General features: G+C 42.0%; 1 protein-coding gene across 1 annotated transcript in view; it reads left to right on the forward strand.

The window, feature by feature from the left end:
• igsf9bb (immunoglobulin superfamily, member 9Bb) overlaps positions 1 to 18,768 on the forward strand; it is a 148,830-nt gene extending 130,062 nt beyond the window's left edge. Inside the window, exons 18-21 of the mRNA XM_083764167.1 lie at positions 3,953 to 4,039; positions 10,033 to 11,655; positions 17,726 to 17,853; positions 18,307 to 18,768. Coding sequence (XP_083620293.1) covers positions 3,953 to 4,039; positions 10,033 to 11,655; positions 17,726 to 17,853; positions 18,307 to 18,521 — 2,053 coding nt within the window. The 3' untranslated portion in view covers positions 18,522 to 18,768. The remainder of the gene's footprint in view (positions 1 to 3,952; positions 4,040 to 10,032; positions 11,656 to 17,725; positions 17,854 to 18,306) is intronic.
• The last annotated feature ends 274 nt before the right edge of the window (positions 18,769 to 19,042 follow it).

Here is a 19,042-nt window from a genome sequence, read left to right on the forward strand (position 1 = left end):
GGTTGGATTGGGGGTAAGTCCCTGCGACATACTAGCGTCATGTCCAGGGGGTGTACTTGTACATCAAGCTGCCTCACGCTACAGAAACGGGAGATAGGCTCCTGGACTTTTAAAGCAGCCTAGGAGGCTCCTGGATTTTACAAAAATGTGGGAGATCACAAACAAACTGGCAGATCTAACCATGAGTCCAAGTACTGTAATTACGCGCAGTCACACCACATGATTTAGTTAAGTTGCAGGACCCCAAACTGTGATTTGATTTCAGAGGCGCCATTCCCTGGACGATTTGAACATTCACTGTAAAAGTTGTGTCATCAAACATGACTTAGATAGCCTTTCTCCCGTATACAGTATTAGTATATCTACGTATAAACAACGAAATGTCATTATTTTGTCTCTGTAATGCCCGGTTCTGCTCAGTGGCTAGAGCAATTGATCTGAATTTGCACACGGGCGTTGACCATTACCATATGCACCCAACTGCAAAGCCCTTTTTTCACTTTAACTACATTCAAGCTGTTTATTCGCGTTTTTTGTAAACAATCGCGTTTTTGTAAACCACTTTAACTACATTCAAGCTGTTTATTCGCGTTTTTTGTAAACAATCGCGTTTTTGTAAACCACAGACATTCTATCGTCGCCATGGTTACAGCTGTCGCAACGGTTATAGCTCCCCCAAGCTATGGGATGATCATCTGCAGCTGCACACTGCCGTATACTGTGTATGTATGTGTTTACTGCTCGGATCGTGTGTGCTATCGCCAAACAGCGTTAGCATGTTCTGGGTCTGGAGCAATCAGACCTGCATCTGCATATGCACCCTACGACACCACATGTGTTCGCGACGCGACAACGGGTTGCGTGGAACTGTTTATGAGCAGCTGTGTGTCTTCACGATGGGACTCGCGCATGCATGCGTGTGTGTGTGTGTGTGTGTGTGTGTGTGTGTGTGTGTGTGTGTGTGTGTGTTCATGTGTTGGAACTCTTGCAGGTAATACATAGTTACTTTCAGAAGGAAAGGAAGGATATCCCGCCTGGACGGGTATGGACTAGTCACTAGTGTCTACTGTCTATAATGAAAACAAATATAACACCGCACCACACGCAAACTTAGGCCTACTGTAAGTTCGGAATCCGTCATATAGTTTCATTTTAAAACTAGGATTGCTTTGTTGTTAGTTTATTTTTAATTATGAACTTGACATGACAAACAAGGGATTGATCTTTACATGACAATATGAAAGACAGACTTCACACAAGATCAGCTGGTATCTTTCAACAGAGGTTTGAATCCCAGTGAAATAATGATGGATAAAAGGAAATAACCTGACTTGATGCATTATGTTCATATTTACTCATTTCAGTTCTGACCTTCTGACGCGGTGAATATTAGACAAGTATTTGACGCTTCCCAATCAGATCACTCTTATTGGCTTGATGTTTGATATTTTTACAATTTTAGTCTGTGATATCATGATCATGTTTGTGAACCCCTCACACGGCAGGATAATTTGGGCAGATAATCTGACCAGCCTCAATAAATCGGGAAGGACTCTGTGATTGAATCAGACCCAAAATCGTCCCAATTACACTCTGGTGTGGGGCAAGTGTTATTGTGTCTTTACGTGATCATAATATGAAATGATCATATAACCACCTCTGTGGCCTTGTGCTTGGAGTGTGGTCCTGAGATTGGGAGGTCATCAGGGAGGGTTCAATCCCTGGCCGGGTCATCAAGGGTTGGATTGGGGTAAGTCCCTAGTGGGACGTCTAGCGTCGTGTCCAGGAGGTGTACTTGTACATCACTACAGAAACGGGCGATAGGCTCCTGCCCTATAACATACAGTTCCAAAACATGAATCTGTCTGTTGTTAGAGTGCCACCATATACTGTAAGGACAATTTGAAAGCTTTCGGTGCAGACTAGGCTCTTCCTACCTGGGCTGACTGGGAGTTTTCACACCTATCGGTCCAGCGATGTCCGAAATGAGCTGTTTGGAGACATGACTTGTTGAGGACAACGTACGGTTTTCTTATTTTCTTTGTTTGCCTCAGCGGTGCACTCGATATTCACAAACTGGAGCCAACTAGCCTGGAAACCAGACCAATCTGCCAGTGCAAAAAGAAAAAGCCCTCTTAGTACGGCTCTGGCCCAGCTCAGCTGTGATTGGATTTCGCTGCCCCCGAAGTTGTGGGGCACCAATCAGGGCCCCGTATGCAAATCTGGGGCAGATTTATCACCACTGGCTCTTTTTCTTAATCCGCCCCTTTAAAATGCAGATTCCAAACTAATACATATGCAGTGAAATTAGTCTGGCCATGCTAGGCTAGGAGCCAACAGGTGGGACTGTAATACCATCTCAACATAACCTACAGTACTGTATATACAGTATTTGAAGAGGAAACACTTGGAACGTGAGACGGTCTGTAGTACAAATCAAACACTTGATTGTACTTTTAGCACAACTAAGATCAAGTGCAGAAGATATACTGTAATGGGCGGAAGCAGCAACCATTGTTCATTTTAGCATTTTAACAAATTTAACATCATGAGAATTGTCTTCAAATGCCCGGCTACGTTTTAACATTCTACAACATGTGCTACAGTAGCAACACCAGAAACAACAAGCCCTGACCAAAGCAACACTACAGGAGTAATAAGTTACAAAATAGTTGTTTTACATTTTCTAACTAAGTTTCTATATCCTCGACTGTGTCACACACCTGATTTTGACAAGATACAGTCTTTTTTTAAGCACAGCTTTGTGTTCGTGCGTGCGTGCGTGCGTGCAAGAGCATGGAATGGGCTACAATGAACAGTTTTGTGTGTATGAGCACGGAATGCAGTGCTCAGCTGATTGGCTGAGCACGGAATGCAGTGCTCAGCTGATTGGCTGAGCACGGAATGTGATGTATGCTGATGTATAGTGATAAGAGCGCCCCTCACTTCACGTGAGTGCGATTTTTTTTTTTACAATTTTTTTTTACATTTACATTATTTAATTTTTACCTAAGCAACCAATGGTTGCGAAGAGGGGTGGGACCACATGCAGGACTTGACAAAGGTCAATTGCCACAGGCAAGCTTACATGGTCGCAGTGTGTGGTGTCCATTCACACAACGTGATAGAGAACACAACGTTGTGGGTGACTTTCTGGGCTGGATCCGCTTTGGTCCAGCAGAAAACAAACAGATGGACCCTTGAGATTCATGTGACATTTTGGCTTGAAAGGATAGCTTAGGGACAAGATGTAACTGGATTTCTGATGCAAAATGTAGATCTGATTGACTAGATGGATAGACTAGAATATTTGAATGACCAAGTCTTGTTAGAGGCCTTGATACAACCTTCAGAGTGTTGCTGGAATTGTGTTTACTGTGTCTTGTACCTACACGGTGAATCACAGATCGCTGTACCGTATCAAAATAAAGTGTCTCAAGGTGCAGTGGCCACGTCAGTACCCCTGTCTGTTTCTCTCCTTCCTTTTATCTCCTTATTCTTCATGCTCCACGATAGGCCCCCCAGCTCCTTTCTTAATCTTACAGCTGTTTTCACTAACATTTCATTCTTTGTCTTTTCTTCGTCATACTTATGTCTTTCACAACTTTCGTAGGGGGTGCATACTTAGTTTAGACTATAGTCATTGGTTAGACATGGGTTAAGGTTAGGTCTAGGTGTGCTGCCCCGTGGGAGGGGTACCGTTAGGGTGAGGGTTTGAGATAGAGTTGTAGTTGTAGGACTAATGACTGGTCTAACCAATGACTAGTCTAAACCAAAAACTATCTAAACCAAGTACTGCACCCCTTTCGTATTGTCATGCATTTCTCACTTTTTCTCTCTTGCTTTCTTACTGTAGTTGTAGACGTTGCAGCGATGCTACTTCATTGACAGCCACTCCTTATCCTCCCTCTTCTCTCTGCCTCTTGTCGTCTTATCTCCCCCCCTTCTACAGGAGTCCACTTAGCCCCCTTCCTGGTGTTGAGCCGTACTGGGAGGGGCTGGACCCCAGCAGGTACAGGCCCCCACCCTCCAGCCCTCAGTGAGTCCGCCCCACTATTGACCCCCATTTTTTTCCAATATCCTTGGCTGCACCACCCCTCTTTGCACCTTGGTTCAGCGAGCCCGCCCCAGCCCCTCAGCCTCCATTAGCAAGCTGCTAAAACTTTGCCCGCATGTTTCTGGTCAAAATCAATGTCCAGTATACTGGCCCAACAGATAAACTGCTCTGGCACTATAAGGCTTTTCAAGTGTCAACATGCACTCGGCTTGTGTGTGTGGGAGAGAGAAAAAAAACTGTTTGGAAGGATCGGCATCTGCAGCAGTTGGTGGAAACTCCCCCAAGTTCAGGGCTATACCTCTTTGAGATGTATGCTTAATATGTTTCTCTCTTGAGGTATTTATGAAAAGGCTTAGACCGCCATCATGCTAGTAACAGTTTAAATGCACTTTGAAGAATGAATTTTGCTTCGACCTCACAGTCATCCCTATTCAAATCAGGCAGCACAGATAGTATAAGATTTATTCACCCATCGATTGCTTTATGTTGTTTTTGTTTTTTGTTTTTTTGGCTATCACCTTATGCTTCACACATATCAATGCCATGCCACGCATCATTATGAAGACCTCGAGGTCAATGGACTTGCAGTAGGATTTTTATTCTTATTTGTGGATTAAGAATAAAATCTTTACTTGGATGACCGGCTGTGGTGGTGGTGGTCATCTAAAGATTTCTGCAGTGCTGCATAAATTAAAAGTCAATTCTATTCAACTCTGGCTGACCTTATAGGTGGAATAGAGCTCGATCAGCACAAACATTGTGTCATCGTAACCGATTTCAAATGTTCTTCTTTTACAATAATGCTAAACCATCCTGGAATATGTACTGAGCTTCATATCTGGGAATCAAGATGCAAGTGAAAAGAATCTATAATAATTATGAGCTCTTAAAGGACCATACCGGCAGTCTATTCACAGTGTCCATATATTTTAAACGGTTCATTTCCCTGTTAATGGTTATTTATTTATTTATTTTGCATTTCACTAATAATTAGTTTATTATTAATTCCTTGTCCCAGGTGGCATTTCTGGTCAAAACAAGGTTTATTCCACGGCCAATAGCCGACGGCTGTGCCTGTGACCCTCCCGATCGAGTTTTATCTGCACTGATCGGTAGGCAGGAAGTGGATCTGCGACAACACACACACTAGTATGCATCATAACATCCGGTCGCAGATTTTTTTGGCCCTTCAAAATAAGGGTTGAACGGGGGGGAAATTCTGGCGATGTAATGACAATTAATTAAATAATGCTGGCGGGGAATGTACTAATGTTGAAATGTATGTATTCAAAATTTGGATTTGCGCTTTTAGGGTCGAATTTATATAGTTACCGGTAAAATAAATGTTTTCCAAAAAATAATATATGGAAACAGATTGATTAATAGTAATTAGCATGCTTTATCAAGCTATACACATCCCAGAGTAATCTAGTAAGAGAGTGGCGACACACTTTGATCTCACCCCAAAGCGGGTGCCTATGGGCTATAGTTCCAAACTTTGGAACTATCCTATTGAGATAGAATGAGCACTTGTGCATTCCATTGTTACAATGGGAGTCAACGCTATTGTGTCGCCACTCTCCTACTAGATTACTCTGACACATCCCTCCTGGTAACAACTAGCTAGCAAAAAAGGATTATTATTTGTACTACTACTATCTGCTTGTTAAGTGAAATGTATTCACTCCAGTAATCGAATCAAAACATTCTTGAAGTTATATTTGGCTCAGACTGATTAAGTGTTGGCAGTAGTGTGAGCTGCACATTAAGATGATGTGAAACTGCACTGTGCAGAGGGTAACTTCAATTAAAAAATAAATACCCCAAGACCAACATGCAGTATTGTCTTTGTATTTGTATATGATATGATATGATATGATATGATATGATATGATATGATATGATATGATATGATATGATATGATATGATATGATATGATATATGTTACGGTATTTTATATAAAGAAATCCCTACATTTCTGATGCTGGAAAATGTGTGTCAAATGTCCAGAGATTTGCATTAAAATTCAACATACTCTTTATACTATGGGTTCCCAAAGTGGGGTCCGAGGACCCCTGGGGGTACTTGAGGGAGTTCCAGGGGGTACCTACAGTAGCTCAATTAGAGATAGTTGGGATCTTGGATTATAGCTAAAAGCAAGTTTCAACTTTCAAGTAGACTCTGTACTGAAATGAACAGAATCCAATGGCTTTCTCAAAACTCAAACAATCTTATGGTGCTTTGAAACATGGGCTAAACATGCCAGAACACCGGTATGGTCTTTTAACTTCCACTTATTAAGCGTTATTCATAGTCTGGATTTCCGGTGGCGAGGTGACCACCGAACTACAACATGACGTCACGAGCCGCGGTGAAGAGCAAACCACCGCCACCGCCCTTCTCTCTGTTTTTACTCACCACCGCTCAGCGTTATTTCAGCTCCGGTGGTCACCTCACCACCGAAAATCCAGACTATGAATGAGCCTTTATACTTTTTTACTTTTAATAATAGCACCCTCTCAGAGGCATATAGTGTGATTGTGACATTCTATTCACATTTACATAATGCAATACAATAAATCAATCACTTTTATTTCTTTATTTCACACAGTATATGGCTCTCAGTTAATCTTAAGAGAACATTGCTGTGGTCTGCGTTGTATGTGCCCATGTCCTCCCAATTACCTTGCAGGCAAGAGATCCTAGAATCGCTGCCTCCCCCCCCCCCCCCCCCCCCCCCCCACCCCAGCAACCTGCAATCCAATTACCGTAGTAATTACCAATTACCTTCATATTTTGTTTCATTCAGTAGCCTATACCCCCCCCCCCCCCCTTCTAGATGCCTTCATACTTTGCTTGTTGCTATGCTTTAGTCATTTCTATCTACTGTACTGTAGTCTTTTTGGATTGTATTTAACCACTATTAACATTTAAAGCTTGTGAAGATTATGTCAGTGCCAACTACTAGTCATCATATGAAGAGTAAATAGACAAGTACTGTATAATGTGTATTTTAATAATGCAAATGCTGATTGTCACCAGAAGTACAAATGTTGATTTTATTTATTATTTTATTTTCATTTGTTTGTTTGTTAGTTTTGTTTGTTTGTTTTTTGGGGGGAGTGCGTGCAATTGTATGGCATCATTAGTGATTCCCTGAATCTACATATTGGGTGATCATCATGTTCTGATGTACACGTAGTAGCAATCATTATATCAACTTAATTTTACATTAAACTCATCTTACAGACAGTATGGAACTATGGATAAGTCTGATTTGTAATATTGGCAATATTGCTGCACCTACTGCAAATTGAGTATATTGGAAGACTATTTTCTGGGCAATCTTATGTTGACAAAAAAAACTAAGAACAACATTTGTTAAAGCTTAAAATAATATTTCTACTATGATTAGCTGTAGAGGTGCATGTGTGGCTGTGATTATTTATAATTATATTAATTAGTAGTTAAAGATTCTTGATCTCTCAATATTATATTCGATTTCCGTTCTATGTACTGTAGATGTGTCTCTGTGCCTTATAGCATGATGTGCTTGGGCCAGAATCATATACTGTACCTAAAAAAATATTGCCTGAATTGCATGAAAAATGTGAGTTATGTAACATTGTTTTTCAGTGACTTTGAAACTCAGGCCCTAAAAAAAAAAAAAAAACAAAAAAAAAAACAGATGTTGAGCACAAGCCTTAGTGATTTTGAAAGAAAAAAAAATCCATTTGAAAAAACAGCCATGACCAAATGTTGTATTTTATAATTAAATAAAGTTACTGTGGCTTCAAAACAATTCTTGTTTTCCTTTTTCTCTTTCTTAGAGAATAAGTTGTTATTGGTATCAGAATTTTATCTTCTAGGGATATTAACTCTCCTGTGTATAATTTTGCCATAACATTGCCAATTAATGTGGCTGACAGTGATAGTGTGACTTAACAGAAGACTCAATACAGAAGTAACTCTTCCTCTTGTCCTGATTTGGTCACGTTGGCCACCGGGGGATTTTGATCTGGTCTGGAGAGATTTTTTGGCACTGATGGACCCTTGTCCACCCTTGTGTAATCTCGAAGTGTGAATGTGTTTTACTGCCTGATAAAATTGCAGACAAGTCTGAATTGGCCTAATTTCAAATATGTTTTATTTTTGTCTGGAATATGAGCGAACACCTGTACAGGGAAATATACAGTAGCAGTTAGGAGTTGGGCGTCTCATCAATCACATGCACATGCAACAATGATTGGAATAGTGTTGCATAGGATATACTGTGGCATTCAAGCTCCATCAGCCCAGGCCGTTGCTCACTTTTTAGGTATGCATGCAGGCACTGAGGGCATTGAGGGGAATACTAAAGAAATGTCATTAAAATGTTAATATATTATTAATTATAGCTGCTTTAAAGGGCATTTAAAGCTGCAATCCGGAAATTGTTTGAGTGAATGAAATGTTATTTTGACCAATTCCTAGGGTAGAGTATGACAATACAATATATAGTAACTAACACACTACTCTTCTGTTGAAGATTTTAGATCCTGTGTTCAGGTATAGGAACTCTACTAACTGACGAGAGGTATTGCCTGAAACGTATTGGACATGAATGTTACGGATCGCAGCTTTAGTAAGAAAAGAATGTAATCACTCCTGACATGGTGGAGAACATACAATTATTTGGATTTAAAATTGTGTCTGTAAGTCTCGGATCTTCTGAAACAACGTGTGGCAATGACTAAACACTGCCACACTACTCTATAGTTTTACTATAGCAGTTTTACTCTAGCAGTTTTAGTTCTGGCCTAGTCAGCACAGACTGCGACATATACCAAAGGCTACACAGGTTGTGCAGTCGACGTGCTGTGATTGGCCAGTCGCTGTGATTGACAGCCTAAACCTAACCCTAGCCCTAACCTTAACCTCAGTAAAACTATACCTATACCTAACCTTAACCTCAAGAAAACTACCTAAACAACCCTAACCCTAACCTTAACCTCAGTAAACTTAACTTGCCCGGGGGCGTGGTTATAAACACAACCCGTGTAGGAATTAGTATGTAGCCACAGAACTGCCCCATGGTTATTGGCTATGGGGGGCAGCTGAATGGATAGAAAGCCCGACTTGGAAGCAGGAGGTCCCAGGTTTGATTCCCAACATGGTGTGTGTCGACGTGTACGTGTCCCACCGGCGTCACCGCTAACTGCGTAGTTTGTGATCAACAACAAAAACATACAAGTCAACAGACGGGTTGTATATCAAAATTGATATTCCTTAATTCTTGGAGCACTGCTATCCTGTATGTTGTATGTTGATAAAGGTAACATCTGAGCCCTTACAGTGAAACTATGTCTGTGTTGTCTAGAATGATTTGACCCCTAAATACAGAATATGAAACAGTCCTCTTCTTTGTCCTCAGTTCAACACTGCAGGGGAGTGTGCAAATACATTTACACATTTGCTCTATATTGTCTCTTTGACTAGTAGCTTACATAAAAAGTTAGGGTTAGGTGTTAATGACACCAGAGCATTAAGATGCAGTTAGAAGCTGCAGCATTGTTGATGTTCTTATTCTTTTTGAGTCAAATATAATTAATACATTTAAATAACTGAATGAGCTGACACAGATTGATATATTGTATCCCTTGGATTTGTCTTCAATATTTAGCCTCCTGACATCATCAAGACCAGACTTCTAAGTTCTTGGTCAATTTGCAGATATTGTAACTAGCTCAAAATGTATAATGCTCGCCACAAATTACCATAAATACACTACCTAACAAATGTTAACGACTTCCGTCATGTGTACTGTACACTAGTAATAATAAGAAAGAAGTACTGAAAAATATATCAAGTCATGAAATGCCATTATTTGTTAGCTTTTCATTGTAATATTCTCACTTAGAACAGGTATTGGGTTGGTGGCCACATTTTTGATTCATCTTCTTGACAGAGATCGCGTATTCTTTATTCCACACAGGTCGTCTTCAGGAAAGGTGAGTCCAGAGAGCGTGCGTTCAAAGAGAACCCCATCCGAGTCTTCTGAAGATGGCCATGTCAAGAAGACACCCATAAGTCCAGGAAAGAAGGAGGAATTGTCTTTATACAAGAAGACGAAAAGAGCAATAATTAGCAAGAAGTATGGTGCCTCCAAGTATGAAGCTGAAGCTACAACGCCCATAGAGCTCATCAGCCGAGGCCCCGATGGACGCTTCGTCATGGACCCTACGGACATTGAATTGTCTGTTAAACCGCGGCGAATCGAGGGTTTCCCCTTTGTGGAGGAGTCAGACCTCTATCCTGAATTCCGGCAGTCGGACGAAGAGAATGACGATCCCAGGCCTTTACCGCCGATGATGGCCACCCTTCGTCCGCACCAGATCTCCCCAATCTCCAGTCAGGACTCCTACCTGCAGCCTCCAGCCTACAGCCCTCGCTTCCACAGGCCTCTGGAAGGTATGACCATCATGGACAGCAGTCGGCTCCACCAGGCCACAGGGCAGATCCGGGGTGCTCTCCATCACAGGGCTTTTTATGGCTACCTAGGCGCCCCTGCGGATCATGATCCCCCACCCCCTTTCTACATGCCTGACAGCCCACTTAGCTCTGTCATGTCCTCCCCTCCATACCTCGCTGAAGGTCCCTTCGGTCACCCCATGATTCCTGAAGAGATGGGGGAACAGTATGCTGTCTCTGGCTTCCCCCTTCCTCTGACACTCACCTCTTCCTCTCGCTCTCCGGAGATCTGGCAGGGACTGGATTTCACGTTTGCAAGTTTGGAAGGGCCCCACTTCATCTTCCCACCACACCGCCCTTTGCACTTCCGCCACGAATCCTCCTTCCCTCCTCCACCTCATGTTCTTCCTCTTAGTGCTTTCCAGCCTTCCTCCCTCCCAATGCCCACCTACCCAGCTGTTCTGCCACTACTGGAGGCCCCAAGGACCCACCCGAGCAAATCTCCCAGCAGGGCCAAGCCTCATGGCTCCCCAGCCAAGCATTTTACTATGCAAGAGGCACAACGTCTAGCCCATCTAAGACACACAAGCCACAGTATGGCTGTTCCAGTTTTGCCTTACCCCGACCCAATGGCCCATATAGTCCCTAGCACATTTAGTAGCCTGGACACTCGGTGGTTTGACCCTACCCCTCGTTTTAGCCCCCGACAAGCTCGTAGGAAGGATCATGGGATGATGCATCAGGTGGTCCTCCAACCCTCCCGACTCTCACCCCTCACCCAGAGCCCCTTCAGCTCTCACGAGGGCTCCCCGGAAATTGTAGTGCGTCCCCGACCTCGTCCTAGCTTTGTCCAACCTCGCATTCCTCCAGAGATGTCCGAGATCACCCTCCTCCCCCCTTCCACAGCCAGCTTCTCAAAGAGATCTTCCCCATCCTCCTCACCCGCACAAGGCCGGAGTAGCAGGCGGGCAAGTCCCGGCTACCGCTCACACATGGCCTTTGCCACCTCCGCATCCAGCTACCCGTCCCAGTCCCCATCACCCCCCATGGAAAGTAGCAACATTTTTGGGCAGATGCCATCACAGAGGAGGACTGAGGAGGAGATTCTTCCATCCGAGCCCTCTCCGGCCCAGTTGTCAGCTTCAGGGTAGGTGAACTAGGCTTCCAGGGAGCGACATCATTTGAGTCATCTGCCCCAACCCATTATGATTTAATAATTATGTCAAATTTGCGCAAAAATAATTCAGGTTTTTATGGTCTTAACTTGAAATCTTCAAAATCACCTTTGGGGTTATGAATACATTTTAGATCAAAGGCTCGGCGTATAACGCTTTTCATAGACTGCAAAATGTGCAAAAAGTAAGAATTTTTAATCTCACTTTGCAATTGTGTTTTGATGATCTTTGGAATTGCTTTATATTTAAAATATATCAATGCTGCTTTTCATGTCAGAAATCAATTTAGATTCATAGTATTCATCCATTGAATCTGTGAAGCATTGTCTGAGAATTGTCAACTGGACAATATTGTTCACATTTTTTTTTCTCTTAAGATAAAGTCATTTTGGAAAAAATACAATCCTTTGTGACTTGACAACAAAATGTATTTGCTTCACAGATTACATACAGTCACAGACCTTTTGGGGCTACAGTAAGTGTTTGAAGAAAAAAAAAAAGCAATTTCCAATGCAATGTATTTTGACACAAGCCCCAAAAGCCTGGGAAACTGGGAATCGGCGAGACATCGTACGGATGCTTTGTTTCATCATCTGTGTCATGCTTTACCCCTGCTTTCACCTAACAGGAGGGACCCCATCATAATATGCATCCGATCGATTCCCCAGACAAAACAACAACTCCCATTGTTTATGTCTATAGCTCCAAGCCTTTGAAGAGATGCCTTTATCATACAGAAGGATGCTTTAGAGGAGAACCCATCTCAGCAGGCTACCTGCGGCCCATCCTCGTTCCATAGTAACCTGACTGCATGCAGGGACGTGCAGATAGTGTTAGAGGAGAGGCAGGGGCTGAAATCTCGTAAGAGAGCATACTCTTGAACACAAATAGCTGATCTACAAGCTCTCAGCTTGTAGATCAGCTATTTTCGGGGCGCAACCCAGCGCTTTTTATCTACTGGAGATGCGGTGTGTACGACATGGATTTAGAAACAAATTTGTTCAACGCAAAATGGTGCGTTCCAAGTTCAGGAGACTTTTGGGGAAAAAAAGCTATTCTCCTGAATGCTGCCTTCCGGCATGTCATGGAAAGGAGAGGAGGGCATTTGCATTTCTTCCACTATAGTAAAATGCTGCATTCGTGGTCTGGAGAGGCCAGTTGTTTTACAGACGGGTGTAAAAAGGGCAGGGGCTGAAGCCCCCTTTGACGTCTATATGTGTGTGCACGTCCCTGACTGCATGATCAACTCTCCCCATACCTCCGACCCCTACCTACCGTCTATAGAGCGTCGCAGTCCCTCCCCCTTTCAGAACAACGAGTGGCCCAGGAAATAAATCCCAATGCATTTTCCCATAGGCATTTCTTAAAGTATTTATTTAAAGACGGTTACGCCGCGGACAAAGCCAACTCGGATCGTGACAAATCATGACAATGAACACAATGTTTTGGGCTGATCAAATAATTTATAAGAAGAAAAACAAAACAAATAGTGTTGTTTCCTGCCTTTATTTTCTTCTTTCTAATGATTTGATCGGCCCAAAATATTGTGTTCATTGTCATGATTTGTCACGATCCGAGTTGGCTTTGTCCGCGGCATAACCGTCTATAAATAAATACTTTAGGAAATGCCTATGAGGAAAATGAACGGCGATTTATTTTCCGGGTCTCTCGAGGGGGCGGGACTGCGACGCTCTATACACCCCCTCTCTTAACTCCTTATCCCCAGTTACCACTCCCTAACCCTCCTCTCTCCCACCCCTTCAATCGCCCCCCCTATAGGAAACTACCAAGGGAAACTTGTTGGGCAAAGTGTGTCACTGCAGGGCCTAAGCTGTCCGCTTCTCATGTAATGCACTGCTGTCTCCATCATGATGAAACTATAGGGGGAAGTTTGGTGGTTCTTACCTGCTTTGTTTTTGATTGATCTCAGCTATCTGGGCAGCGTTGTTGTGACCAGGTCCTCTACACCGCAATAGGTAAGGGTTGGATCCATGTCTGAAAGGGGGGGGTTTAGCAGGTGGGACTTTTTTGATCACTTCGTCCTTTAAAGGGGAATACAAGAATTTGGATCTGCCTTTCTTTTTAGTTTTGTTATTCCTTCCTTCAATCAACCTTGCCGTTCTTTTCCGTTCTTTATTTCCCCCCCCCCCCCGTTTTTTCTCAAAGTGGCTATGCATTTTGAGTTCTGCAGTCTTCAGTACACTATGCATTCTGACTGGTATGCATATGCCATCTTGTAGATGTACAACAGGATAATGATAGATATGTTATCACCAATATGATTTCATGCTTGAGTGGTTTGCTAACCATGTTTACCTGCAGCCTGAAAATATAGTCACGCATACTGTATAGGTCTGATAGAGGCCCCTTCAAATGAAACATTGCCCGAGATATACTGTAAATCCCGCTCTGCCAAAATATTCCTTTAGCTACAGTGGCGTCCAGCTCTAAACTATAGCACACATGAATAAGGGAAGGGGATAAACAGTGTGTTGGAGGTATAAAACAAATGTATTTTTGGCACCTTTTTGTGGCCTGGGAGCTTGAAAAACGAATATATGGATGTCCCTTCTTCATTATTCATGTTGCAGGTCCCTTACTTAAGCATATAGGTTTAGCGCTAGGCAAGGGGATTAGGACAGAAAAAGATATTAATCCGCCTCACATACTGATACCTGAGCTGTTGATACCAATTAAGACAAAGGTGGACTCAGCACACACACACACACACACAGTCACAGTCACACACGCACGCACGCACGCACGCACGCACGCACGCACGCACGCACGCACGCACACACACACACACACACACACACACACACACACACACACACACACACACACACACACACACACACACACACACACACACACACACACACACACACACACACACACACACACACACACGTGTGTGAGCACTGATTTTGGTAGAGCAGGTCACAAACACTACTTCAGGGCAGGCTAGAGTAACCACAATATCAAATATAAATGGTCTGTCTCTTTTTAAAAGCTGCTGAATGAGTACGTTTAAATGATGAATTGCCTTAGATAGACAGTCCCACCACATACAATGGCAGTGTCATATTTAGTAAAAATAAAATACGATTACCGACAATAAGACAATAATAAGCCACTCTGAACTACTACTTTTAATTCTATAAGAATTATAATAATATAAGTATAATTTTTCTCTTTAATGTTTCTGATGAGTTTGTAATGAATAAAAGCTGATAACTTGCATACAGTGCAATCATACAGTAGTAGCCTACATTCTTCAATATGACACCTCATGCTAACAATATAAAAGCAGAGAACACAACTTGATGTAAATATCGCAACTATTCACATGAATTATTTTACATTTTACAATTACTTTTAGTTGTCATAATATACGTGTATATAACCATAGTCAATGCTTCCATACTGATTTTGGCCGTTTTTGACACTGGTGGTATATTATTTCAGTAATCTTGTTGTTATGTTGATGTGTATGACAAACAACTTGATTTGTATTTGTGCAAGTTAGCAAGTATATGTTATGGGCAATATGACCTTGTGAGAGTGTAAGAAAAAAATCTTAGCATTCTTCTCAAGCGTGACTACTATTATTATTATTATTATTATTATTGCAGATGCTTGTGTTACATATAGCACCAATTGAAAATATTTTGGACTTCTAACTTCAGAAAAATATTTTTTATGATTGGCGTTATAGATTAATATATTGTCTGTGTCTGCAGGGACCTGCCTTGTCTCGCGGTGACCCTTTCTTCTCATTAACAAAAGAAAAAAAAGAGGAGGCACTGTTGCATGTTCCCAACAGTGCTGAGCATGTTTTCAGCAATCAGAGCCCCGAACCTCAGATGCTAAAGAAAATAGAGCCCAACTTTTACCAAAAACTAAGTGCTGTTCTTCAAATGGGTTTTTTATATGGGAACAAACGCAGCAATGTGCTAGCACTTCCCATAACGAGGTTCTTGATGGACACAGGGCTTCTCGTCTGTATTACAGAGCATCTAGAGCATGAGTCCAAGCACCTAAAGCCAGATTTATATTTCATTGCACAGAAGTGTCGCATGCCAAAAATAGACGATATTCAAGCCAATATTCAAGCTCACAACATGACGTACTGACGCGATGTGAGCTTGTGGATCGGATATTTTCAGCATGTGACACCATCATACGACGAAGTATAAATTAAGCATCCATACACAAATGCACTTACAAAACGTGGACTGCAGAACAGTTCTGATGGCCCTGTCAAAACAGAACAGTTCTGATGGCCCTGTCAAAACCGCTGATGCACTTCTATTTATTCTGAGCAACAGAGAATGAACCATGAATAGGGCATGCAGGGGGCTGAAAGACCCCCCTTATAGTTTTGAGATATCTGCCCTTTTTTGAAGTGCGTTTTCAATGTATTCCCCTTTAAAGTCGTGTTCCATGTGCAAACTGCCATGCATGCCATCGCTAAATATTGCTCTTCCGTTATAAAAAAAAAAAGAAAAGAAAAAAGAAAATCCTCAACAACAACTATGGATAAACTCTTGTTACATTTGTTGTCCTAGTGCTTCGCTTTTTATTTTTTGGCTTATTTTTCATTATGTGACTGTTCCCGAGTAGTCATTTCCCCTCCCGCCATCTCTCCCCCTGTCAGCATGGTGAAGCCCATTGTAGACACTATCCATGTCTATATGAATACATATTGATGATATGCTTTGTTGCTCAGCTGTGATTCTCCCCCCTCTACTACAGCACTAACGACCTTCGGTTTCTCTCTGCAGTTACGTTGGGAAGATGGCTATCCTCTGTAAAAAAAAAATGCTTTTTGTTTTCTGTGCCTTGAGAGAGCCCAGTGTGTGTTTGTGGCAGATTCTGTGCGCTGCCATGTCATAAGTGCCTCCATGAATGGAAGGGAGGTCTGTAGACGCCATCATTATAACCACTTAAACCCTATAGTTGACCGGAGTCCCTCAGGGCTCTATACTAGATCCACTAGCATTTCCCTCTACAACAAAATAGCCGATTTACAAGCTCAGTGTTGTGAGCTTGTAGATGTGTTATTTTTGCCATCTGTTTGCCCCGGAATATAGGGTTCATGTGGTTAACAGCTAAGAAATATACACTTCACACCGCAGAAACATTTGCATCTGTTATTTTCAGAATGGAATGAATCTGATTTTAAAATACATTTATGAATGTTTAATTTAAAGATTATTTTTATGGCTGTTGAAATGATGATTAATCACTTTTTAAATTAAAACTAAATATATTTTTGTGATTTCTCCTCTGAAACTAACGGTGCAAATTGTACTACATTCTCTATCTACTGTATTTTCTTTTTATTTTGTATCACTGTCATAATTGTTTGTGTTACATTAAAAGGTGAATTTATGGTTTCACAAATCGTGCTACAGTACTTTACAATATTGGTTATGTCAAATTGTTAATGTAGAAATAATTATAGTTTTATCCCTGGTGGTTATCAACACATTTAAGAAACTTTACAAGCTATCTGGATTTTTTTGTATGGTCTTTTGAATCTTTTGAGAAATGGTGCTGGAATTCAAAGTACAACTCCTGAGGTCTCACATGGCAGTGGTGGACACTGGACAGTAACCAACCATGTTTTGACTATCTGTACTTAAGTAGCTTATTTGTATTTTTAAATAGCCTATGTATGACTTTCACTCCACTACATTTCAAAGACAAATATTGCATTTTGAAATCCACTACATTTCTAGGAGAGGGAAAAAGTACAAATTTGACACTTTAAGAGCAATATTTGACCTAGAAGTATAGATCTATAATTATACTCTATGACTCGAGAACTTTGTTTGAGTACTTTTGTCCACCACTGCCCATCAGTAATGTCCATCCCTTCTGGCTTAGCACAACCAGCGTTTTGTTGAGATGGTGTGGGTCTTGAATGTGGTGCTATTCTGTTTGTGTGGACAGACAGACAGGGGTCCACTTGGATGTGTGTGACCCAGGGTTACCTGTTTTTTTTCCTCTCTTTTCTTTTTCTCTGTTCAGAAAACGTCGAGGTGTGCCGAGTGCCCTTTCAGGGTCTGAGAGGATTGATGCACTGAGATACCAACGTATAAAAAAGGCCAAGAAGATGATGTTGAACAACAATAATTCCAAGACCAGAAGGAAATCGGGTAAGAACCATAAACTGGTGTTTACTTATACCGGTAGAAATATTTTTCATGAAATTCATTTCCATTTATTTAATTTTTTTGTTTTTCTTTTAGCTTTAATGACCTCAATTACACCCCAGAAAACCTGAATTTTGAACATTCAGTGGATTTTCTGTGGTCTGGAGTTTTCTCTGGGGCCTTTTGATCTGCAATGAAAACAGGCAAAACAGTGAAAACAGTGACATCTGTAAAATCCCATTGACATATATGGGATTTGCAGGCTGTGACATCACAAACAGCAGGAAAATCAGAGCACTCGTTTGAGCCAGAAACCCCCCAGACCACAGAAAATCTACCGAATGTTAAAAGTTCAGTTTTCTTTGGGTGCAATTGAGCTCAGAAAACCTAAAACATTTATTTCTATATAAGTGCTTATCTGACCTAATACTGTACCTCTTGCTATCCCTCCCCCAGGTGTCTCCATCTCTCAGACCCAGGAGGCATACACCTCTCAGGTACTCCAGCCGGAAGAAGCTCTCTACCTCCGCAAGAAGAAGAAATGGCCCATCCGCCAGGACCCGTATGCCCGCTTTTCTGCTCTGCTGTACCGCCGTCCACCGCAGGAGGACCAGAAGGCCATTTTGGCCTGCATGGACAACATAGACCTAGACCATGCCACCCTCCTCTGAAAAAAGCCCTTCGGAATTAAGGGTGCGTTCGGAAATGCGCCCTGAACGCACTGGTGTGCTCTCTTGTCGTTCGTTTATTCAGTGCACTCGGTGTGTTGTCGTTCGAAAATCCAGTGTGCTGCACACCGGGTGTGCCGAGTGCCCGCACTGAGCGACCCTACCCTGAAGCTGGGGTTGTCCGGTGTCGGCGGTGTGAATGCGTCACAGCTGTGGTTGTTCGTAAATAAGTCACACTGTGACGTCACCGCCCACCACATTCAACAAAATGACCACATTCCGAATTTCCGAACGCACCCTAAGTCACCTACATGTGACAAACCCTGCTCTAAAATGCCACTAGTTACATCCCATTCAGACCAACAACAACCCTTACACCCTCAATTTAAAATGTTTGCAATTCAATACGATCAAACGGGAATACTGCTGAGTTTCAGCATCAGAATATATGTTGTTCCTATGTCCTTGGAGACATACAGTCAATATTAGTGAACATTGTCTAAAGTATTCAATGGTCAAATACA

This window comes from Protomyctophum parallelum, assembly GCF_964188405.1.
Source record: "Protomyctophum parallelum genome assembly, chromosome: 1".
NCBI lineage: Eukaryota > Metazoa > Chordata > Actinopteri > Myctophiformes > Myctophidae > Protomyctophum > Protomyctophum parallelum.